Source organism: Zalophus californianus, chromosome X, assembly GCF_009762305.2.
Source record: "Zalophus californianus isolate mZalCal1 chromosome X, mZalCal1.pri.v2, whole genome shotgun sequence".
Lineage (NCBI taxonomy): Eukaryota > Metazoa > Chordata > Mammalia > Carnivora > Otariidae > Zalophus > Zalophus californianus.
The window spans coordinates 90,929,993-90,955,728 of record NC_045612.1 but is presented as its reverse complement, the minus strand read 5'-3'; the positions used below and the strand labels follow the sequence as shown (position 1 = coordinate 90,955,728).

Genomic DNA, 25,736 nt, shown 5'->3' with positions numbered 1-25,736 from the left:
GAGTTGCATGCCTAAGGGAACTCCCCAGGGGCACTAGACCAGTTCAGGCCAGAATGAGTTGGTCAGCGAGACCGGGAGTAATAAATGCCTCCTTTCTGGGAGTAACCACATGACATTTGCTTTATCAAGGGATTTTCCCAAGAAAATCAATTTCTGGAGCATGTTAAAATATAAACAAACCGCCATCCACCCACCCACTCCTTAAAGACAATTGGTCCAAAGAGATCTTAGAGAATTCAGACAATTCCACAATGTTGAGAGCACCACCCGATCACATGAACTTTGTTTTCCCTAACCAAGCATTTTTCTACTGAATTTTTATTTTAAATTTGGCTCCGCTGTGAAATGTGCATCCCCATCCTATACTATTTCACCCAAGGCAAACCTGTATGCACAGCCACAGACGTAACTAGGGATTCTTGACCTATGCACAATGTGAGATTTGCTCTCGTGACTCATGATGATGTTAGCAGAATCCCTTGATAACAGTGTTTATATCTATTTATAACTGTAACCTATTATCCTATTTTCCATATAATTGGATGCGACTGAGTTTTAAAAAAATTCAGCTGCAGAAGAAAAGTCATGCTCTTATAGAGCAGATGTTCGCTCAGCATGGAAGTGAATTAGCCTTTAACACAAATACCCAGAAATACATCAGCACTTTTTCCAAAAGCACTTGCGTTAATGTTTTATGCTGAAAAATCATTTTTAAGATAAAGGATATTAAAAATGCAAGGGAGGTGGCCACAGCTGGTTTTTAAAACAGGTGTTAATTTTACCTCTTTCATGTATGACGGTGCTTCCAACTGGGGCATCGGATTCATTCTCCAGTTCAGGGCGCAGAAAAATGACTCATAATTTATTTGTTCTTTACTGTCTTCAAACCTGAAAATATCATTGTAATATATAATTTGACTCAATCTACAGAATTCAGGACCAAAATGTCAGCTTAAATGCTACCAGGAAAACATAATGTCAGGTTATGTTTTAATACCTGATATTTTTCTTATTTCTTACTAGTTTTTTTTTTTTATTAATAATCAGATTCTAACCCTGGAGAGAGTGAACTCTTTGCGAGCAGAGATCCCACACAGCTCATTCACCACAGTGTCCCCAGCACCTAGATTCATGCTGGCATTTAGTAGGTGCGCAATAAAGATTTGCTGCAGTTGCCACAGAAACAAATGAGCTTATTCAGTAACTGAGACCATTTTGTTCAGAGTATTTGCAGGCCCTCTTAATTTAATATGGTTGATACTATAGGTCAGTGAAACAAAATCTCCTTGTGTTTCTTAAATTGCATGCCTTTTAAATTTTTAAGGGGAGCCTAGATTCATTGCGTCTACGCAGTTATTTTTAGGAAAAATAAAAGGTATCTTTATCATTTATTATGTAGCCATTAAAAGGGGTTATTTAGGGGGCACCTGGGTGGCTCAGTCAGTTAAGCTTCCGACTCTTGATTTCGGCTTAGGTCATGATCTCAGGGTTGTGAGATGGAGCCCCGTGTTGGGCTCTGCACTGGGTGTGGAGCCTGCTTAAGATTCTCTCTCCCTCCCTCTACACCCCTCCCCGCCTCTAAAAGAAAAAAAAGGAAGGGGTTATTTAGATCCACATATGCTGTCATGGAAATATGTTCATGATATACTGTTGAGCAGAAAGAAGATTACAAAGTAGTATGTAGACTTATGATCTCACTTGAGGTATATATTTATATAAAAAGGCACAGTGGCTCCTGGGTGGGTCAGTCAGTTAAACATCTGACTCTTGATATGAGCTCAGATCTTGATCTCAAGGTCATGAGTTCAAGCCCTGTGTTGGGCTCCACGCTGGATGTGGAGCCTACTTAAAAAAAAAAAAAGACATAGAAAAATTCTAATAACAATATACTGAAGTATTAAAACAGCTATCTCTGGGAAGAGAGACTGCTTTTTGCTTTTTGCTTTAGACTTCTCTGTATCATCTGAACTGTTTTAAATTCATAAGAAAAAATACTAAGCCCATTTTTCACTTAAAAGAAAACATTGGCATAAATTTAACCTTAACCATAATAGAGTTTTGGCCATTAAGACCCAGTAATTTCAAACACAATTGATGGAATGACCTGAACACTAAGTGAAATTCTTCTTAGCATAATACCTCAATGCCACCTAGTCTTTTTTTTTTTTAAAGATTTTATTTATTTATTTGAGAGAGAGAGAATGAGAGAGAGCACATGAGAGGGAGGAGGGTCAGAGGGAGAAGCAGACCCCCTGCCGAGCAGGGAGCCCGATGCAGGACTCGATCCAGGGACTCCAGGATCATGACCTGAGCCGAAGGCAGTCACTTAACCAACTGAGCCACCCAGGTGCCCCCAATGCCACCTAGTCTTAATTTCACCACACTCTGCCAATTTTTAAGGCTAAACATATATTGATCATGTCAGACCATTTTTTGAAGGCCAAGACCAAGGTATTGTTCCCAGCACCCTGCCAGGATTCCTGCCCCACTCAGGACCTCCAACTCAACACTCCCTCTCCAACTGGCAAGTGAGGCGCCCAAGATACTGTGGCAAGGATGACCAGGGGATAATTACTTAAAAGAAAACCTGGTGATAATAAACGTAGGAAAATAACATACTCATAACCAGTCAAAAGACTTTGTTTTTTCTCAGGAGTAAAGAAAATAATAGCTCATATTTACAAACGAATATAAATTAGCAGTAATAAGTTAAATGTTGCAAGATGAAGTCACAAAGACTCGTCAATCTAAACAAAGTAGAATAAACAGAGTGATCCGAAGAGGAGAAGGGGAATTCGGTTCTTCTTTTGTGTACATTTTCTTTGGCCGAGGATTCTGGGATACAACTCCAATATGCTGCCCCCTACCACTGTTTATCCTCTGGATTTTGGCTTGCTCGTCATTTGAACTCCTTGAAAGGACATGCTCTGTTTATGGAAATATTTGTAGCCAAAATGCTGGACCATTATGTCTTTTATTTGTGTGTGTTTTGGGAGAAGAACTAAAACTCAGTCAATTAAAGATGTTTGGTAAGAAACTTTCCTCTAGCATGGAGCCTTGAAGACAAGTATTCCCTAATACTCTGAGTAGGAGCTGAGGTCAGAGAATGAGATCATGTAGGGCCTTTGACTTTCATACTGAGGAAAACTAAGAGCCACTGGAACATATTGTACACAGAACAGTTATGGGATCTCCGTTATATCTTCTAAAGATCAGGCTCACTGATATATTGAGAAGGGAATGCAGGCGCAGGGCCAAAGTGGCGGGGCAGTCAGCAGTCTTCTGCAGTGATCCAGAGTAGGCATAATGGCGGCCTAGATGGCAGTGGCGGCAGCAGAGGGCACTGAGGAGTGGTCAATTCTGAACGTATATATATATATATATTAAAGATTTGCTTTAGAGAGAGAGAGCAAGCAAGCGAGTGGGGGGAGGGGCAGAGGGAGAAGGAGAAAGAGAATCTCAAGGAGACTCTGCGCTGAGTACAGAGCCCAATGCGGGGCTGGATCTCATAACCTAGAAATCATGACCTGGGCCGAAACCAAGAGTCAGATGCTCAACTGACTGAGCCACCCAGGTGCCCCGATTCTAAATATATTTTGAGTGTAGGATTCCTGAAGGATTGTACATAGTGAGACAGAGATAGATAGACAGACAGAGACAGAGAGAATGCATGGACCCGGGACAACTCCAAGGGTTCTGCTTGACCAGCTGGAAAAATACAGCTGTCCTAACTGAGATAGGAAGGACGGCAGGGGCCATAGGTTGGGGAGAAAAAAATCAAGAGTTTTGTTTGGATATGTTCCATTTTGATGGGGAGGGGGCAGCTGGACATGAGTCTGAAATTCAGGGAAGAGGTTTGAGTTGAAGATAGAAATGTGGGAGCCATTAGCATAGAGATGGTATTGAAAGCCACCAGACCAAGAGATTGGATGAGATCACCAATGAACTAAGTTCCTCTATCTGTTCCTACAGTATAGAATTTAACGGTCAGTAAGTTCCCATTACATCAATTACAGGAAACACTTTAATTCCAGAGGTTTCAGAAGTGTAATATCCCAATAATTTGGGAGCCAGTCAAAAGACTACCAAACAGATCTAGGATCACATCAGACTTCACCCCCATATACAATCCACTATCCAGTCCTGTGGGTTCTACCACCATAGCATATCACCCAGATCTTTTTCTGGGGCGCCTGGGTGGCTCAGTCGGTTGACTGTCTGCCTTCAGCTCAGGTCATGATACCAGGGTCCTGGATCGAGCCCCGCATTGGGCTCCCTGCTCAGGGGGGAACCTGCTTCTCCCTCTCCCTCTGCCCCTCTGCTTGTTTGTGCTCTCTTTCTCTGTCAAATAAATAAAATCCTTTTTAAAAAATCTCTTTCTCTCTACCTCCTCTACTACTCACTAATTCCAAGCCACCATCAACTCTCACATGGGTTACAACACTAGCTTTGTAGTTTGGTCTTACTGCTTCTATTCTGCCCTTTGCTGCAGACACATCCTCCACCAAAATGAACTTTCTAAAACATAGACCAGATCAATAACTTCCTTGCTTGGAGCTCTCCAATGGCTTCCCAATCCACTTTGAACACAAGCTGAACTCCTTATCAGGGTTTATAAAACCCTATGTAACCTGGCCACTGCTGGCTTCTCTGATCTCATCTGAAAACTCTCTGTTTGCAACATTCCCGGTGTACTAGTCTTCTTCCTGTTCTCTGAGCATGCCAAGATTGTTCCCAGAAATGCAAGGCATTTGCACCCTCTGGTCCCTTTGCCTGGAAAGTCTCCATTCAAATGTTGCTTCTTCAGAAAGGCCTTCCTGAAGTTCCTCTCGCCTAACCGAGTCCCCCTGCCTAAATCTGCATTGGCCCTGGATGATGGCAATTGAAACTTACAGAAAAATTTCTGGAAACACCATTGGAACTCCTATTATCATACGTTGTTACCATTAAGTCTTATATCATGCCTACCTGTTACCCCTAGGCCCCTGGCCTTCTTCCCTGCCCAACTCGTGATATGTCAGACTCAACACATCTAAACATTTACCCATTTCAAAGGCTATTTGGAAAGGATATTCCTGAGTCCAGTGATATACAGGAAGGATCAAAAGCTGTAAATGGAAGAGTACACAGCTTAGAAATGATGTATAAAATTTTCCTGAGGAAAGGGGTGTCTGGGTGGCTCAGTCAGTTAAGTGGCCAACTCTTGGTTACAGTTCAGGTCATGCTGTTGTGGTTGTGAGATCAAGCCCCTTGCCAGGCTCTGTGCTCAGCGAGAGTCTGCTTCAGATTCTCTCCTCCCTCTCCCTCCCCCTCTGGCTCATGCTCACACTCTCTCACCCTCTTTCTCTCTCGCAAATAAATAAAAATCTTAAAAAAATTTTTTTTCTGAGGGAAAATGTTTGAAAGATTTGATCTTTCCAAAGACCCAGAGTCAGGCTTCAGGGAAGAGTTGAGCTAATGTGGTATAATACTCCAAGTTTTTCTTTTTGGTTCTGTCTTGGAGGATCTCAACGGATATGGAAATCCTGGCCAAAGGAGCAAGGGAGAAAAGAACAAAGAATCTTTCAATTAAAAGGGATAAAACTAGCCAATGCTTCTTGGAAGAATTTTTTGCTCTTGGGAAGTGGGCAGGGTTGCAGTTAATAGTCATGGATCGATCACAAAATATATTTATCTCCCTTTCCCACCAAAAGCTCACCAAAATGACAATAAAGGAATAAAAATAAGTAATAACCCACAATGACAATGATTGCTAGAGAAAAGACAACAGTGGACAAGAATCTTCAAGATCTTTTGCATGATGGAAAGCAGACTTGTAACTGACTTGGCAGAACTGAGGAAGGGAAGCTAAACTCTAAATGTCCAGAGGCAGGGGCCACTTAGAGATTAGCCAGTGTAGCCCACAAAACTCCCGAGATGCTCAGCAAATGCCGACTCCAGGTGCCAACAGACACAGGGACATGGTGTGGGATGGAAAACAAGGGCTGTTTCAAAGCCTGAAGAAAGCAAGGGCAGCTGGACACCCAAGTATCTTTCTCTATACTGTCCTCTTCCAGAGAAATCCAACTAAAAGAGCTTCAGTCTGGGGGGGATGTGGGGCTGAAGCATAATGGAGGGCAGAGGAGAGCATTACACACTGAACTTGAGCCTCTCGACCCCTTTCCTTCCCCTTTCCCATTTCTAGAACACCAAGAGCCATGCTTTAATGCACCTCCTTTCCCTCATTCCACCATCCCTCCTATTGCAGCAGGAGAAGATAGGATTCTTCTCTTGATCCTCTGGTCCCAGAAAGACCTCCAGATTCCAGCTTCTGGGGATCACTTCATGAAAATGAGGGCTACGAGATGGACTTGTGCAGCGAAACCCACCAATCAACAAGATCCACCCCCCAAATCTTCCAATAGTAAAGACAGAAGCCAAAACAGCAACAGGAAAGAAAAAAGGAATCAGAAAAACAATTGCAATTCAGGTTGCAGAAGGAAAGAGGTGAGATAAGAGTGATGTAGTATATCCATGAAAAAAGAACAGAAGACTACCAAAAAGGATCATTCAGACTAAAATGTGCTCTTGGAATAAAACAAATACGATAGTAGTAAATAGACCCAGTAGAAGAGGTAGAATATCATTTTGAGGAAATCCCTTAGTAAGTCTATCATAACAACAAACGGAAAATTGGGGAAAGAAGAGATCCAAGTCTGGGACATCCAAAATCTTAATGACAGGAGTTCTCACAAGAGAAAAATGCAAATGGAGGGGAGGAATTACTAAAAATTAATGGAAAGTTTCCTAGAACCAAAGGACAGGGTCCCTAGACCAGAAGGGCCGATAAAGTGTTAAATGGGGGTGCCTGGGTGGCTCCGTCGTTAAGCGTCTGCCTTGGGCTCAGGTCATGGTCCCAGGGTCCTGGGATTGAGCGCCGCATCAGGCTCCCTGCTCGGAAGGAAGCCTGCTTCTCCCTCTCCCACTCCCCCTGCTTGTGTTCCCTCTCTCGCTGTGTCTCTCTCTGTCAAATAAAATCTTTAAAAAAAAAAAAATGTTAAATGGCCACACACACAGACACACAAGGCCCCATCAGGAACTTCCAGAACACCAGGAACAAAGAGAAGCTCCTACGAGCATCCAGAAAGAACAATAATGGGAATCAGTGGTATGTTAAATTCTCAAGCATCATAACAGGAAGTTAGTAGTAGTATCTAAAAATGAGAAACAGAAATAGCAGTATGTGCGTGCTATTTAAATGTCAATGGAGATGGCGAGACGGGCTGAGAGAGGCTGCTTCTTGTGAATGGGTCTGGGAAGTGGGGAAGGATGAGGCTGGAAACTACTCTTGTTGGAAGAAACATTTTAGAATTATTTGAGTATTTTTTTACTATGAGCATGTATCAGTTTGGCATAAATGTAAATTTACAAAGAATAAAAAGCAGATGAGAAACCCTGAAACATGCTCCTCAGGGCAGTACACTCGTACAAGTCAGGCTCGGAAAGGAGGGTGCGCCACTAGTTGGGAGCACGCTGGTGAGGAATTAAGTCTCCAGTCTTCCTCCCTGCTCCAGAGTTCTGCACACAGCTTCCTCCCCCAGGCCACATATAGATAGTATTGAAAGCCACCAGACCAAGAGATTGGATGAGATCTTAAGAGACCACGGCCTCTGAATCATATAGAAAATGTAGCTCCTTGCTTCGGGGTCATGCTGTGCTCCTGATCAAAAATGTTAGCCTCCTCATTCTCCACCTGAATGCCCTACTTTGCTCCTCTCCAAATGACATTTGGCTCTTACTAAGACTCTGATCCATGGTCAAAGGATGAAGATTTGCCACTCTGGAGGAAATTCTCTTGAAAAGGCTGTGAAGGCAATTCCAAAGAAGAACTTTCTATGGAGACATTGTTGAAATCAGTGCACACTCTTCCAGGGTGACTGCCCTAAAGGGCAGCACTAATTCTGGCTTTTAAGTGTTTCTCTGCTTGTTAAAAAGTCAGCCTCCTTACTTTAAAGTCCCAGCTCACAGTGCTAAAGTGTTTTCCTAAAACCTCCATAAATTCTTCTTTCCCTTTGATACTTGGGCAAGCCACCATTTCCTTCCCTACACAAAGTAAGGGACGTGTTTGTGGAGGAAAGAGGGAGGGAAAGCAATGTTTCTTGGTTCCTCTTTAGAGAATCACGACCCCCAAGCATGCTTCTCAATGCCTTGCTAGGTGGGAGTTCTTAGAAATGAGGCAAATGTGTCATTTGACGGGTACTTGGGCTCCCCCTCCCAAAAATGATGAATGGCTTGAAAACTGCAGAAGCCATCTATCTCCTTGCCACAGGGAATAAAGCTGATCTGCTTTACTTGCCCCATCTGTGGGGGTAAATGGTGCGGCAGCAGCTGTACTTGGTTGAAGAGTAAGGTGGCTTCCCCCTCTGCTGCGAAGGCCGTCTCGTAACATAGGGGAATGGGCTGGGCTGTGTGACCTGGGCTGGAAGGGAGGGAGTGCAGTGAAGACACATTTTTTTTTTTTTAAGAGAGAGAGAGAGAGAGAGAGAGAGAGAGGCAGCGGGGGGAGGGGGAGAGAGAGAGAGAATTTTAAACAGTCTCCATGTACAGCATGAAGCCTGACTTGGGGCTCTATCTCACTATCCTGAGATCCTGATCTGAGTGGAAATCAAGAGTCAGATGCTTAACCGACTGAGCCACCCAGGCGCCCCAGCGAAGACACATTTTTGACTCATGTGGTTGGGTTTGGTTTCAGTGCACTACCCAGCAAACCTAGGGGCGCACACTTGAACACCTGGTGAGATTCTTAAAGACCAGACAGTTGAGAAAAAAAGTAGAGCTCTGGGCCACTGCATCAGTTGGTCATAAAAACTCAGAGCTGACCAGGTGGCAAGGCTCAAGTTGTGAATGAGTAGCTCTGGTTATCTCTGGACAGCCGGGCCTCTAAATTCCAATTCTCATTCCAGCACACATCTTCTTGGCGAGGTAGGTCACAGCAGCCAAGCCCGGATCGTACACAGGGTCAATGCTCTGTTGGTCCACATGGGTTTGGAATTTTTTTTTTTTTAATTTCTTAAAAACTACAAATCACCTTATGTTTGAAAACATAGGAAGCATCTGGGAGGTGGGGCTTCTCTCTGCAGACTTCCCAGGGCACCAAACACCACAACAGTAGTGGCCACATGGCCTGACCCTTATCCCTTGGCCCCACTGCCAGGTATTGTTGGGTGAAATCACCGGAGTCCAAACCATGCCTCTGGGAGGAGGGGGGCAGGGGGCGAGGCTGGGGAGAGTGTAATGAGATGATTTGAAAGCCCTGTAAACTTTTTCCATTTTAACTGATATTTCTGGAGGAGGCACCAGCTCTCTCGGGAGGCCAGTTCTAAGGCATTCCATGGAGCCCAAAGCCAGCTGTAAAAGGCCAGCTTGGGGCAGAGCTGCTGGGAAAAGAGTTGCACTTGGATTTCCAGTTGTTCCAAGTGTCGATTCATAAGGCCACAATTAGGGAAGGAGGCTACCTCTTTACTCCCCAGTCCCACATGGAACACGGAATGGAATGACCTCAGAATACTCTCCACTTCCTAATGGTTTGAGAAGCAGAATTTCTTGCTTATTGATACAGAGGACACATTAAAAATCCAAAGTGAGGGTTCAGAGGGGTTGAGTCCATTTACAAGGATCACATGGGTGGGAGGCAGTAGGGTTGACAGAACTCGGAGGCAGGTCTGGTGGATGTCCAGCCCGTGTTTTTCTCCTCGCTCCACTGTCCCCCACGGTACTAGCACAGGACAAGTCTCTGGGGCTGCAAAGATGAATGAGACATAGCCCCGATTCCCAGGAGCCCAGACAGGGACAATGTAGGAAGTTCTCATTCCATTAGAGAATCATCTTGGCCTGCAGCATGCTCCCTCAGTGACAGAGCCTTTTTTACACCTCAGCGTCTGCACTTATAAAACAAGGAATCATGCCTACCCTCAACTAGAATGTACCTTTTAATATGTTCAAGGATTTACAAAATATCCTAGGGCCTTTGGCACTATGTCAATACAGAGTGTCAGTCCGACCTTTAATGTATTACCCGTTACTACGACTACTTAGAACATTGAAGTCCGATGCTCTGCGCATTAGTGAAATGAATTGGACTGGTAAGTATGGTGAGTTCATACCAGCTACCACAGCGCAAACTGGTGGGGGGCTCAGGTGACCGGATGTGAAAAGGTTTTGAAGGCCGGCTCCCAGCTTGAGTTGTGCTAATAAGGAAAAGCCCTAACTGAATCACAAGAAATATGGGAATGCAGTAGAGGGAACGAAACGCGGTGCTAGGAAAAACACGTGGGTAACAATCACAGCGTGAAAGAAATCGGACCACTCTTTAGCCATATTGTTTCCCGTCTCCCGATTTCAATTCACACAGCGGAGCTATCTGGCTGCTCCACAGCTGTCCCATTGCATCCCGTGGCAGGTAACCCTGGCCCTGGGCAGAGCGTGCACGGACCCGAGACAACGGACTCCGGGCCTGCCTCCCACAGGAGATGGCAGATGTCAGAGGGGTTCTGGCTTAACATGCCACAGGAGGGCTGTGCAGAAAGAGAGTCTGGTCCAGGCTCTGGAAAGCCCTGTGGAGTCTGTGGGGAACAATAAGAATGCAGAACATAAATGTAAGCTGCAGGCTGATGGGCCCATTAGGAATTAGGGCCGTCTTTGAAAGGAATCTGCGGAGATGATGCAAAACACCAAGCATGTGACCCAAATTGTGGCAGGGCAGATTGGAGGGAGAGGGGACTGGGAATGAGACATTTTCTAATCTGACTAGTCTGAAGTTTCCCCTCAGTGAGGAGCAGGGTCACTGCACAATTAGAGGCAGAGTTAGACTGAACATAGTCTGCTTAGCAACTCAGAGGGATGACCTCCACAAAGCTAAGCTGGGCTTGGAGGCGGATGCGCGCGGAGCCTGGGATGTCTTCGAAGCGAGTCGCAGAACAGTCTTCCTGCCTTTCATGTCAAATCGTAAAGGCGAAGTCAAAACAGTCTGCTGAGAAAAGGAGAGGACGATGACTTGGTGGCCTCTGTGTTAGAGAAGGAACATCTAGGTCCTCCAGAGGCCAGGCTCCCACATCCCTGGACTTTCCAGGACAACACATCTCTGGGGCAATAAGAGATAATCTAATAAATATCCACAGCTTCCTGACTGGAGACAGCTTAATGTGTGAAACGCCTTCAGATCCAACTGTTTGAAAACAAGGCTTCCTCTACATAGGACACAAGTTTCTTCCAGTTCATTTCTAAGTCAGAGTGTGTGGCCTATGGTCCCTGACTTCAACTTCTCTCCTAGGCCCCAATCACCACTTAGTACCAGGTGCTGCACTGAGTACTTTATATATGTTATCTCAAGTCACCCTCAGAACCGCCAGGAAGTAGGTATTATGTCATTTCAGAAGTAAGGAGCCTGAGGTTTGGGCAGATCAAAAATCTTGCACAAGGGGCACCTGGGTGGCTGAGTCGGTTAAGCGTCTGACTCTTGGTTTCAGCTCAGGTCATGATCTCAGGGTCATGGGATCGAGCCCTGCATCGGGCTCTGTGTTCAGCAGGGAGCCTGCTTGGAGATTTTCTCTTCCTCTCCCTCTGCCCCTCCTGCTTGTGTGCGTGCTCTCTCTCTCTCACTCTCAAATAAATCTTTAAAAAAAAAAAATCTTGCACAAAATCACACAGCTTGCAAGTGGATTCAAAGAATATAAGAAACAAGTCAGGGGTGAAACTGAGAAGATTTGACAACCCACTGATTGTTTATAGGTGGTAAATCAAACAGGTTGAAAGCAGGTCTCTACATCTGAATGGATCAAATATCAAGTCACGAATCTTCATTACAAGGTAAGAGACAAAAAGAGAAACACAGGGTTGTGAGAACCCTTTGGAGGAAATAAACCCTGCCAGCCAAGAAAATCTAAGAGGGCTTCATGGATAGGGTGCTACCTGAAATGGGTCTTAGAAGAGCAAGCTTTCAGCAGGTGAAGAAAACTGGAAACTATTTTCTACTGAAGAAATAGCAAGAGAAAAGGCAAAAAAAAGGGGGGGGGAAGCAGGCAGTATACATGTGAAATGTTAAATAGCCCATGTGGAGGAGCGCCTGGGTGGCTCAGTCGGTTAAGCATAGGACTTGATTTCAGCTCAGGTCATAATCTCAAGGTCGTGAGATCCAGCCCTGCATCAGGCTCTGCACTGGGCCTGAAGCCTGCTTAAGATTCTCTCTCTCCCTCTCCCCCTCCCTATGCTCATGCTTGCTAAAAAAATAAATAAATAGCCCATGTGGCTTTGGGAATGTGACGACTGAAGACACCGGACTCCTAGGACTGTCTATTTCATCTCAAGTCCTTTACACCAGGATGACCTACTTATCCTTCACACTGATGCCAGCAAATAAAAGCAAGTTGAGCTGATAGTCCAGAAAATAACCTGAGGTCAATCCGATGCACACATCTGGCCCTCCTGAGTCCCCTTCTGATGCTTCAAGACCCTAGTTCTCCTGCATGACATTTAGTTTTATCTGTTCCTTTAGTCTCAGATGAGGACGCCCCACTCCAGCCCCTGCTTGAGAATAACTGCTCCAACTGACAACCCTAAGCCTCCTAATGGAGAAGGGGGAGCTGGTGTTCAAAACTCATGATTTTGGTCTTCCCTTAAGGAGTAAAGAGATTTACAGAAAGTTTGTGAGTGGGAGAGCAGCACTATGACATTTTTGTTCATGGAGGGTATTGACCTGTTGTATGTAAAGACAGAGTTAAACAGTTAGAGACTGGTGGAAGAAAGACCAACACGGAGGCCTTGTAATAGTCAAGAAGAAATGTGGGTCAGAACTAGAGTGAAGATAGTGGGAATGGAGAGGAGAGTGGGAAGATAGTGGGGATGGCCAGGAATAGGAAGGAGGAGGTAGGATTGTCAAGACATTCTTTTTTTTTTTAATATTTTATTCATTTATTTATTTGAGAGCGAGAATGAGATAGAGAGAGCATGAGAGGGGGGAGGGTCAGAGGGAGAAGCAGACTCCCTGCTGAGCAGGGAGCCCGATGAGGGACTCGATCCCGGGACTCCAGGATCATGACCTGAGCCCAAGGCAGTTGCTTAACCAACTGAGCCACCCAGGCGCCCTTGTCAAAACATTCTTATCTACTGGCTATTTGTAGACAGTAATTCAAAAATGGTTAGAAGGAGGGGATGTACATTTGAAAGGTTCAGGGATTAAGTCACAGCTCTTCTTAGAAGACTGTGTGACTTTGGGCAAAACACCTCATCTCTCTAAACCTCAGCATCCTCAGATAAGGTAAGAGGCTAATAGCTGTAACTCACGAAGTTGTTCTCAGAAAGCAAGTGAGGTGAGGTCTTCAGAGCAATGACGACAATGTCTAGAACACAGTCCAAAATGTCAGAATTACCAAGGTAAGTGAGTCAGAGGCGGGGTTGGGGATAATGCCCTAGGACACTTAAAAGATGACCAGAGTCTGCGTAACTAGGAGGGTGGTGCCAGGAAATCAAAAGTAAACATTCAACAGGAGAGCCAGGTGTTTTAGAAAGCAGTTCACTGTGCTTTTGTTTTGCAACATCATAATCTTCACACTTGACATCTGGTGCTCGAGTAGGACAGAGCCCTGTGCTAATAACACTAGGCCTTCTTCCTGCATGTCTTTAGCCAGCAGGAACTACTGCTTTGAAAAACCTGCCCTGAATTTTAGATCTAATACCCTCATAACCAATGAAGTTAAGACATCTTCGTTTTGTCCCAGGAACCTGTGTATACCTATGTGTGTGTGTCTTAACATTAAAATGATAAAATAGCAATTCATAATAGGCTAACATTCAAAGTCATGCCCAACTTTTCCTTTTGTAACGCTTAAATGGAGGTGTGTCATCGATAATATAATCGAAGCAGTCAAGGGTAAATCAAGGATAATTAAATGTCAATGCACAACCAGGAATAGTCCCCTCAAACAAAAATATGCAGGACAAACCCCATGAAGGGTGGAGCTCTTGCTTACCCGGACAGTATGGATCCCAGAAGATCATTGGTCAAAGGTAACCTGGAGGACTTGCACAGCCTTCTGATGTCTTTGCTGGGTAGTACTTTTTTTCTGCATTAAAACAAAGCAAACAGGTCTTTATATATTTTATGTCTCTCGAGTAACAATTACATGCTATAGGACAGAAAATACAGATGCGTCCTAAAAATCTGCACATGGAAATGAGTACGAAAATCGGTATTGGAATTCACAGTAAGGAAAAACAGTCATATTGCATTTCACCAACTCTTTCCATTTCAGAAGTTACCAGATTCTGTCCTTCCAAAGGCCTTTCCATCAAGATTCAGACTCATGGTTGGTGATAGTACAATGTATTACAGCTCAGCCACAAGTGTTGCTCCAAGTAATCGATCTGCATTCTTCACCACTAGTCAAAACTGGTTCTGATATTTGAAAACATCTCTTAATTTGACTGGCATCTAGAGCCTCCAACACAAGTATTGTATGACTCGAGGGTGTTTTTCTAGTCTTTTCCTTGGACCCAAACCTTATAACCTTGAAGCCCCAGCTGGGGCTTTAACATTCACCTCGATTTTGTCAGATGGTTTCTCCAGAGCAGCTCAACAGCCATTTTCCCCAGCCTGCCGGGGACACAGAAATGCTTGTCCAATGTTCTCATTCAGCCAGTGTTCTTCCAGGCACCAGGCAAAATCAGAACCAATAGGAAGGAAAGTGAGCTGCTTTATTCACAGTGAGTTTATAAGATGATGAGAGAATGTTTATGTCTAGAATTAAAGCTTGTTGGATCTGGAAGAACGTCAGAGCTGTCTGATCAAGCAGCCCCATCATTCCCAGGAGGTATTCCTTTAGTGAAGGAGGGTCACACTTCTCACCCTGGGCAAGGGGTACCACCAGGGTGGAAGGCAGGGCCAGGGTCATGCAAAGCTCAGGCCATATGGCCTCTGGAGGCTCAGGAAAGCTTAAAGATTCAAGGAAAAATACCATCTTTACAAAAACTCAACAACAATGTATTATGGATTAGGAAAAAAAAATCATGTTCCTCATTAAGATAAACTATAGGACCTTTAAAGATATTTAGGATATGCAGCTGGCCACTTGGGTACAAACTTCAGGTCTGGGGATGATGGGAGGGGTCATGCGGCAAAGAAATGTCAGTGATGTAGTAACACAATTAGAGGCTCGAGTTAGGACTAAGATTTTCTAACTCCTGGTGAATACTTCCCCTCTACAATATCAGGTCTGTGGGTAAGATGAACCCCAAAACGTTTAAGATGGGGCTCCAATTTATAGAAAAGACGTAATGAAGTGCAATAGAAACTTGGCAAATGTACTAGAAATTGATTATGCTGAGCTTCGTTATTTTCAAGAGGAGATAATTTCAAACAAATTCTAAAGAAAGTTTACTTGTAAATTCCCTGTTTTCTGTATTAGAAAAGACACATTTATAAATCCCAGTTATCACTAAAATAATGTAAGAAGACATATCAGAATTAAACCTTCTAACATCTGGATTTACTATGTTTCAGTTGAAAGCCTCTAGAAACCAATTAAAAGGAAATGGAAAGGGGCATCTTCTTTTTTTGAAGATACAAGGACCTTCCCTAGTCCACCAACAAACAAAGCTCACCATCGCTACGAAATATTGGTACCCAAATACTTTCCAAAAATGATTTAAAGTACATCTGCTATACAGTGAAGTATGATGGGACATCTCAATGTTCTTTTTGCCCTGTTGGATAAAGTATAAACTCCTTCATTACTCAGGGCTGCAGAAACTCAAATGATTTACTAAAACCGATAAAATAAAAGCTTACTTTTCTCGATCTTGGTATACACAAGTAGCAGTGAGTCTTTCAAAATTCTCAAAAGTGTTCTTCTTGAGCTGTTCATGGGCCTGTGCAATTAGGACATTCATATTAGGACTTGTGTCCTCGGGCACCTGGTAGTGACGTGCAAGGGTTATAACTTCATGGTCTGTGAATTTCCCAACAGTTAGACTCATTATTATGTCTCTGTAAAGAAAATGAGAAATCACTCATGAAATTACATCGAGGAATATTTTATTCTCTTTCGACTAAAAATATCCAAATTCTGGGGTGCTTGTGTGGCTCAGATGGTTAAGCATCTGCCTTCAGCTCCGGTCTTGATCTCCAGGTCCTGGGATCAAACCCTGTGTCAGGTTCCCAGCTCATCAGGGAGTCTACTTTGCCATCTCCCTCTGCCTCTCCCCCTGCTCATGCTCTGTCTCTCTCTCCGTATCTCTCTGTCTCAAATGAATAAATAAAATCTTTTAAAAAAATCCAAATTCCATTTTATAAAACTTTTATCAACCGCACAGAAGACAGGTGACTATTTTTCTTTAATTTAATTGCCACTTCACTTATGAGCAGTAGGAAGACCCCAGGGCTAGAAGGGAAAACCATTAAGCACTGTAGTTTCGAAATAAAATGGCATCTTGCCCAGAGTCAAACTTCTACCAGGTAACAGCCTGCAACCAGAAAGTAAATCTTTCAAAGTCCTTGAATGGTCAAAAAAAACCTGTCACCAAATACATGATTTCATTCAATGCCTATTAATCTTACTTTACACAGAATAGTAACAGACTCGGGGTTCTGGCTTCCCAGGGTATAAAATTTATAAATCAGCACATTCAAAAAGCCTTTTCGAGTTGGAGAAAGCAGTTAGGAACATTTCTGCAGTAAAAACTAAGACTGACATACCCTGCCGGTGAGAAAAAAGTGAGAGAAGAGAGGAAAAAGTGAAGAGCTTTGTAGAGGAAGAGTGTCTGAGTCTTTCGAAGGCAAATGGCACTAAAATTATGTGGCAGAGCTAGAAAAACAAATGACAGCAATGACATATTAACGAAGAGGACTCAAAGCCTAACCAATTGGCAGGATTGTTTTCAATGTATTCTCTACATCAAAGTGACAAACCACGCAGCACGTGTAAGAAAGAAGTACAGCAAAATAGTTAAAATGCCAACTGCTCCAGTGGTTACATGAATAAGCTTCCACCATCTAGAAAATCTACTTACTGAGAACAATTCAGTTCCCAAGAATCCCAACTAAGTGATGGAAGACGAGATTTTATTTGCTCTTTGGCTACAGACCAATATTTTGGAATAATGGCTTTTAGTTCTTTTATGTATTTCTTGTCATTATCACCATCATCGAAGATCTCTGAGCTTTCCTAGTCAAGAATTTCCTTAGAGTGTAGGAAAGCCCACAGCTATGATGTTGACCTACCTGAAGAAATTGCATTTCACCTATATCCACCTCTCAGGCGTTTCTGGGTTTTTTGTTTGGTTTTGCTTTTATTTATTTATTAATTTTTTAATTGGGAAATGAAGACCAAATTCAACCAAGAGGACTCCACAATTGCATCAGGTCGGTTTGGGTCAGACAATCAGTCAACAATATTAGCTGGGGACTCACTGTGTGGAAAACACTGCATAGTCACTTTGGCATCTGAGGTTTTCAGAGTCTATAACCTATTACGGCCATCCCAGCACACACAGATGAGCTCTCAGTGCCATAAACTGGGAGGGCCGCTTGAGTGAATTGAGTAATAATAATAATAACCCTTGCCATTCATGGAGTACAAGCTTGGTGCCAGGTCCTGTGCTGCCAGGGACTTCTGGCATGGATCATCTCATCTGGCCTAGAGGATAAGGACTATTATTTGTTTTAAAGATTTTATTTATTTGACAGAGAGAGCACGCGCGCGCACAAGCAGGTGACCCAGCAGAGGGAGAAGCAGACTCCCTGCAGAGCAGGGAGCCTGACGCGGGGCTCAATCCCAGGACCCTGGGATCATGACCTCAGCAGAAGGCAGACGCTTAACCGACTGAGCCACCCAGGTGCCCTGATAGGGACTATTATTATCCCCATTTTATAGATGAGAAACGGAGGCACTGAATACACCCAACATGCCGAAAGCCAGACTAAGAACCCCTGTAGTCTGGCTCCAAAGCCCATGGCCTTGCCTACTCTTCTGTCCTCTCTTCTGTTAGGACACAGAAGACAGAATGCATGGATGGAGTGGGGCTCAGTGAGGGAAAGTTGCCTAAAGACTGTGGGTTTTAAAAGAGCTGACTGTTTACAGACCTTTACTCCCTTTACTGTCCATGACCTCTGCTTTGAGGACTATCATTGATCAGCATAAACAAGGAAGAGAAAATAATTTCAGAAACCCTGAGTCACCAACCATGAGAGAGGACTATGAGACCACAGAGGAACCACTTCAAGGAAAGACCCAGGCTCGTTTAGAACACTGGTCATGGAATAATCAGTCATGACATGTGCATAAAATGGAATGCTATGCAACCATGAAAAGGTTATCAATTGGTATTTACCGGTATGAAAGATGCCCATGCTATATGGATAAATGTATGATCCCAGTGAAACTGAAAATTACTAGTACCTGTATATTCATGGGTGAAACCGGGGATGGGGATTAAGGAGGGCACTTGTCGTGATGAGCACCGGCTGATGTACAGAAATGTTGAATCATGCTATTGTACAGCTGAAGCTAATATGACACTGTATGTTAACTAACTGGAATTTTTTAAAAGATTTTATTTATTTACTTGAGAGAGAGCAAGAGCGAGCAAGCAAGAGAGAGCAGGCGGGGGGGGGGGGGAAGAGGGAGAGGGAGAAGCAAGCTCCCCAGTGAGCAGGGAGCCCGATGCAGCACTCGATCCCAGGACCGTGGGATCATGACCTGAGCCGAAGGCAGCCGCTTAACTGACTGAGCCACCCAGGCACCCAACTAACTGGAATTTAAATACAAACTTTAGAAAAAAGACAAAGGATACATGCCGAAACATCTACAGCATCATCCCTGATCGCTGACATTTCTTTACATAGACACACATGTATATATAAGAGAGTTTCTGCTTTTTCTGAACTTTTGTAATAAACAAATACTACTTTCATCATCATAAAAAAAAAAAAAACATTTGAAAGCTTTTTCCTTTTGAGGGTAGAAACAGTGTGAAAAGAAAGACAAGTGGCACACTCCCAAGGACAAGGGAAAAGAACGTGTGCAGCAGTAACTAGAAACTTTCCACGTACCTTTAACTAAACTTATTCTAGCACCCCCAGGTCATAAAAGTTTATTTTCCTTTTCATTGGATAACCTGAAATTGTCCTGGCCTCACTGCAGTTAAAATTTCTATCCGCTGGATCTCTGCAGGCTTGGGTTTTAAACAACTCAGTATCCCACCAGTTCTGAAGTCTTTACATGAGGGTTTCAAACAAGCTGCCCCAGACTTACAACTGCCCCTGGTCAGATGCCAGGGGCCCCGGAGCGGATGCTGGTGCGGCCGATGTGCCCATTGTCCCCACCTGAGGCAGGGCCCCAGGACTGGGGATCCCAACCAGGAAGGGCAAGACTTGTCCTGCAGAGCTCAAGTGGCCGCCATTACTTTACCCTGCCTTTGCCACATGCCCCTTCTTTAGGATTCAACCCACCCAGTCAAACTTGAATGGGCTTCACCAAGAATGAGGATCTTCTCTCACCCTGCCTTTTTTTGGATTGTGGTAAAACACCCAGAACATACAATGTACCACTGGTGGCATTTCGCACATTCACAACGTTGGGCAACCACCACGTCTGTCTCTTCCAAAACATTTTCATCACCTTGAAGAAGCGAGTCACTCATGCTTTCTTCCTTCCTCCCTACCCTCGCCCCACCTGGCAACAACTAATCTGTTTTCCATCTCTGCAGATTGGCCAGTTCTGGATATTTCGTAGAAATGGAATCATGGAGTATTGTCTTTCGTGTCTGGCTTTTCCTGCTTGGCCTGATGTTTTCATGTTCACATCCATGTTGTAGCATGTATCAGTACTTCATTCCTTTTTGGAGCTGAATAATATACCACTGTATGAAGGTACCATATTTTGTGTATCCATTCATGCATCAATGCACATTTGGGTTGTTTCCACCTTTGTGCTCTTGTGACTAGAGCTACTGTGAACATTCACGTACAAGTTTTAGTTTGAATGCCTGTTTTCAATTTTGGGGGTATATCCACCCAGGAGTAAAACTGCTGGGTCACTTAGGAATTCTATATTTAACCTACTGAGGACCCACCAAACAGATGTCTGCATATTCTGTTTTGCTAGCAGTGGCCACGAAAACAAAGATCCAACTTCCATCACCATAGCCCTTCCTCACTTAAACCTTCAGAGTGAAGCTGAAATATGATCTGAGAGCAAAGTCTGATCTTGGTGCTTCCCACCCCTTCATTTAAGGGAAATGAAAATTCATTTTAAAAAGGAGCTTTCATCGTATTGATCTGGTGTTCTGATTACTAGTGCTAATTGTAAAAACTCAAAATGGCAATCATCTTTGCCTTTACTCAACATTGTACTAGTTCCTGGCAATAATATTTTATATGGATCATCACAGTATTATTTAGTCAATCTTTTAAGGGATGCTGTCATGATTTTCTCTCAGTTTTTGTAATTAAAGTCGTTAAGAGTCAAAAAAAAAAAAGAGAGAGAGAGAGAGCGCCAAACTGCTCTAGGGTATTGAAGTAACCAGGCAGAATTCTGAAACATGAAATGCTAAGCAGTTTTACAAGATATAATTCCATTAAAGTCACCCACTCAAGTAACAATGAATAAAAATTTCATTTTAAAGCTCTGAATCTCAGGGTATTTTCTTACACATCAAATCGGTAAAGTCTAAGCAAGAACTTTCCTAACAACTTAGAAAAATTAGCTTCAACATAAACAAGGGCTCAAGAATTGAAGCTTTGGGCTCTAAGGCTTACAAGAAAATCTGGTTGAGCCTAAGTTAAACCAAGTAGCAATTCTGATGACAATTTACTAATCAGAAGCCAGGCATACCTGCTCACATCCTACACTCCCTCAGGTTTTCTATAAATTGTGGGCCTAAGCTGCCCATGCAGAGCAGAAAACCCTGCCTTTCCATCACTGATATCCCAGCCTACCATACTGTTGGACCAGTGCGTTGCCAGACAGTGAGTAGAGTGTGGTAGAGACAGCTTGTAGAATATGTGTCAGAGAAAGGAGAGATGGTAAGATGCATCAAAGTGGCGCCAGGACAAATGTCTGACCAAACAGATTTTGCTACCAGGCTAACCATAGTTCAAAACCATTTATGTTCTCACTGGAAAACAAGGTCATGATATATGGCCACTTCGTCTGGACACTGCCCAGATGGACAGTACTCCAGGGAGTATATTTATGGACTTTTGGTATAAATGGCGTCCCTTGGAGTTGTGTGACATGGTGGCCTTGCCAGAGAAGCCAAAGAACTCCAGAGAAAAGGGAAACACAAGGTCAACCCCAGACCAAGAAAATCACCTACTCCAGGTTGGGTTGTAAACCTCTTTGCAATTGGGAGGCGATGTGGTTTAGTGGGAAAACTATGAGCTTTTGAATTACATAGACCCGGATTAAAATTCCAGCCCCACTAATTCACTAACAAATAGGAACTTTGGTAAATTACTGAACTTCTCCGAAGCTCTGTTCCTTACCTGTGAAACTGGACAAGACCATTTGCTTTGTTGGTCATGTCATGCCTCTCTTTCAAACCCTCTGAGCACTTGCCATCTCTCCTGAAGTAGAACCCAAAAGTCTCATGATGTGATGTCTGACGGAATGTCCCCCTTTCTATCTCTTGGGCCTCATCCCCTCCCTCTGTTCTTGTCATACTGCACTCATGCTTTTCCTCAAACAAGCCAGGTTCTTTCCAGCTTTAGGATCTCCACACTTGCTGCTCCCTCTACCTAGAAGGTTCTTCCCCAAGACAGTTACACAGTTTGGTCCTTCACCTCCTGTAAGGCATCTTCACATCTGCTCGGGTCTCATTTTCTCTGTGAGGCCTTCTCTGACCATTTTTCAAAAAAAAAATGTGACCCCTCCCTCCACAAGTCTGGCATTCCCTAACCCCTTCTCCGCTTTCTTTTCCTCAGTAGCATTCATCATACGCCAACCTGGTACACCATTTACTTTCTTATTCTGTGTATCGTCTTTGTCCCCCAACTAGAACATAAGCACCACAGAGGACAGGGCTATTTTGTTCACTGCTGAATCCCCAACACTTTAAATAGCCCCTGGCACATAGTAAGTGCTCTATGATAAGTAGTGGGATGAATAAATGAAAACTGAGGGGTAAGTTAACAAGGTATAAAAAACATTTAGCATTAGTGCCTGGAACCACGAATGCCTAATAAATGATAACAGTTTGTATTACTCTCATCATCCCACAATGGAGATAGTTTCAAGTTGTATTAAACTGAAAGAGTTACTTCTCTTAAGCAAGTTTATCTTAGAAAAATGTGAAATGTTTCTGATGACTAAAATCACAGAATTTGGGGCGCCTGGGAGGCTCAGTCGTTAAGCGCCTGCCTTCGGCTCAGGTCATGATCCCGGGGTCCTGGGATGGAGCCCCGCGTTGGGCTCCCTGCTCGGCGGGAAACCTGCTTCACCCTCTCCCACTCCCCCTGTTTGTGTTCCCTCTCTCACTGTGTCTCTCTCTGTCAAATAAATAAAATCTTTTAAAAAAAAATAAAGCCACAGAATTTATCTGCAGAATGTAAAAGGAACATGGTATGCTTTAATTAGTATGTTTTAATTAGTCATATTCAGGATTAAGTCTGAAGTGATAAAGTAAATAGGCTCCAGGTGTGCCTTTCTCTAGATAATGTATATATTTGAGAAGCTGCACAAATGCTTAATTCTTAGAAATCAAATTAGCCGCCCCCTTTTATTCTCTGTTAATATAAAGACGCTCTATCCTCTTTTTAGTCATTTTTTAAATTGGCAATGGCATCTAACACCTTAGGTTTAAATTCCTCTGATTCCTGTCAAGTTCTTAAAGACAAGCAAGCACAGTGGACTCTGAAATAAGTCCTCTGGAAACTAAAGAATCTTTTGACAGTATCATAATTACTGCCAAATTCATCTGCGTTGTAAATTGATTTTTTGATATGTTTTCTCCAAGAGAAGTACATCTGCATTGAAAATCACTGACCCTGTTTTCTTATCCTAACTGTAAGCAGGCTTCTAGTTTTCTCTGTATTGCTGTTCTAATCTTCATTTCACATCAAATACTATGGCTTTTCCTGTTTTGACATGTAGTGGAATGTACATGGTAATTCTGATTTATTTAGTTTGAAATCCAGTATGTCTTGGTGCACTCGACTCCGGGGCTGTTTAAGTGTAGCCAAACAAAAAATTAGATATTCTCATGTAGTTAAAAGCAATTGCTGTGTATTATTAACAATATTCCTCATAGAGGTGCAATTTGAGAAACCCTTAAAAGCCACTCCTCTATCATTCTTCTACAAGCTGGTACAATACCATTCAATTAACATTTAAAGAGGCTAAGACAACAGTGTTTTTTGTTTTTTTTTTTTTGTTTTTTAAAGTATGTCAAGATTTTTTGGTAGCGGCAAATGAAAAGTGTGGATGATGGTGATTAACTTGCAATGTGGGCAGAAAGGCATGAATATTCATTTCATTTATAAGCAAAGCTATTCATTTTCTAGCACCTTCCTTTTGGCTAACACGCATCCTGTGTTTGTCTCCAAGCCAACCTCACTTGTTTGGCTTTTTGTTTTTAACTCTTTCTCACTGATTGCCAGATGTTTTAGAGGCCATTCTGGGCCCTGGGATAATGGGGTGGGGGGGGCGAGGACCTTACTTGGAAGGCCGCCCCATATAAGCCCACAGGTATTTACTGATCAAACAAACAATGGGCTCAGCAAGACTAGGTCTGTGCCCTCCAGGTGTTTATAATCAATTTAGTAATTCAAGACTTACTAATATCAAAGACATATCAAATAAAATATAATCAGTCCTAATTCTTCCTGAACACATACCCTAAAATATAGTATTGGCTGTACTCCATTATAACAGGAACACATGTCTAAATATAGACAATTTGGTTAATAATAAAAGCAAGAAAAAAAGCCATACACATTCCCACTGCCCAAACATAACCAAGTAATTAAACATTTTGGTATACTTCTTTGCAGTCTCTTTTCTATGCATGGGTATTTAATTGCCTTTTCTTTTTCTTAATATCTGTGAACATATTTTATGGCCTGCTTTTTTTCATTTAACACATTTCCTGTTATCACATATTCTTCTGAAACGCAAATGCTAAAGCATCCTATTATTGGATATTTTGGGGGCTTTTCTCACATTTTTATACAAGTAATGTCATAATGAACATCTTCATGTGTAAACATTTGTCTGTATTTAAAATGATTTCCTTTGATCACAGAGGAAGGAAGAGACCGGCTGACTTGTGGTATAGGGTACAGAATGGGCACCAGAGCAATATTGAAAGACAGAAGCAGTGATCTTTTTTTGGGGGGAGGGGGGCTTGCTTACACACAAAATAATTTTGAAAAACTATGTATCCTCCTCACACATTTTTTAGTTGACTTCTAAAATAATTTTTTTTCTGTTTAAAAATATACATAAATATGTAAATAAAAATAAAATAATTTCCTTTGGTTAGTGTCCCAGAAGTTCAATCAGGTAGGCAAAACAAAAAAGGACATTTTTAAAAATCTTTGATACGTGGCGTTAAGTTGTTTTTACCCTCCCACCAGCAATGAGAGAGTCCGCGAGAATAGATACTATTTTTAAAAGTGTTCCCTAATTTCACAGGTAAAAATGATGTCTCATTTTAATTAACAATGATTTGATTACTAATAAACTTGACCATCTCTTATTTGCTAAGAAATTGTCTATCTTCTATTGTGTTCTGTGTGAACATGTCCTTATCTATGGATTCATTCATTCACTCGATTAGTAAGTACTAATTGAGTGCTTACTCCAGGCTGGGCAACATCGACTGATAGAGAATAAGAGAGGAATGGACTAGATTCGATCCCCAACCCTCAATGACTGCACCCTAGAGTTTGCCACCAACCAAAAGGAAAACCAAGTTAACAAAGTAAAAAAAAAGGGGGGGGCTGCAATAAAGATATGTCTAGAAGCTTAGAGAGAGTACCCCCACATCCAGTCTGGCATGTATATACATGTAGGGGGAAATCAGGAAGGCTTCATAACAGAGGTGGTAATGGAGCAGAGCCTGAAGATGAATGACAATTTACCAGTCAGAGAGGCAGGGCAAGGAGGGGAAGGAGGCTGGAGGAATGGGAGAAAGAACGGTATCCTTAAAGATTCAAGAACAAGAGGATGGTACATCTGAGGAGCTGTACAAAGTATCAGTAACAGGAGCTCACATTTACCAAGGGCTCAGTGCTAGTGTTCAGATGGTTCTACTGAACTGTGTTGTCAGATTGGGTAAGGTGGTTAACTTTATATTCATGTTCATGCCTGAAGGTGTTCCTTAATCCAACGACTTCCTAAGCAGGAACTCATCTCTCCCACAGCAGCCCTTTAAGCAGGAACTTTGATCATCCCCATTTTTTTAAAGATGATTTATTTATTTACTTATTTGACAGAGCAAAAGTGGGGGGGGAGGGGCAGAGGGAGAGGAAGAAGCAAACTCCTTGCTGAACAGGGAGCCCTACTTGGGGCTCCATCCCAGGACCCTGAGATCATGACCTGAACCGAAGGCAGATGCTTAATTGATGAGCCACCCAGGCGCCCCTGATGATATCCTCATTTTACAGATGAGGAACTAAGGCCCAGAGAGCTTTACCAAATTGCCCAAGGGCACACAGCTCGTAAGTGGTGAAGCCAAGATTTGAAACCGGACGGTCAGGATTC

At 42.9% G+C, this 25,736-nt stretch overlaps 1 protein-coding gene across 1 annotated transcript in view; it reads right to left on the bottom strand.

Moving 5' to 3' along the window:
* The window catches only part of EFHC2 (EF-hand domain containing 2), a 190,788-nt gene that overhangs the window by 16,662 nt on the left and 148,390 nt on the right, over window positions 1-25,736 (bottom strand). Inside the window, exons 12-14 of the mRNA XM_027608378.1 lie at window positions 15,821-16,018; window positions 14,004-14,096; window positions 783-888 (exon numbers count right to left, since the gene is read on the bottom strand). Coding sequence (XP_027464179.1) covers window positions 783-888; window positions 14,004-14,096; window positions 15,821-16,018 — 397 coding nt within the window. The remainder of the gene's footprint in view (window positions 1-782; window positions 889-14,003; window positions 14,097-15,820; window positions 16,019-25,736) is intronic.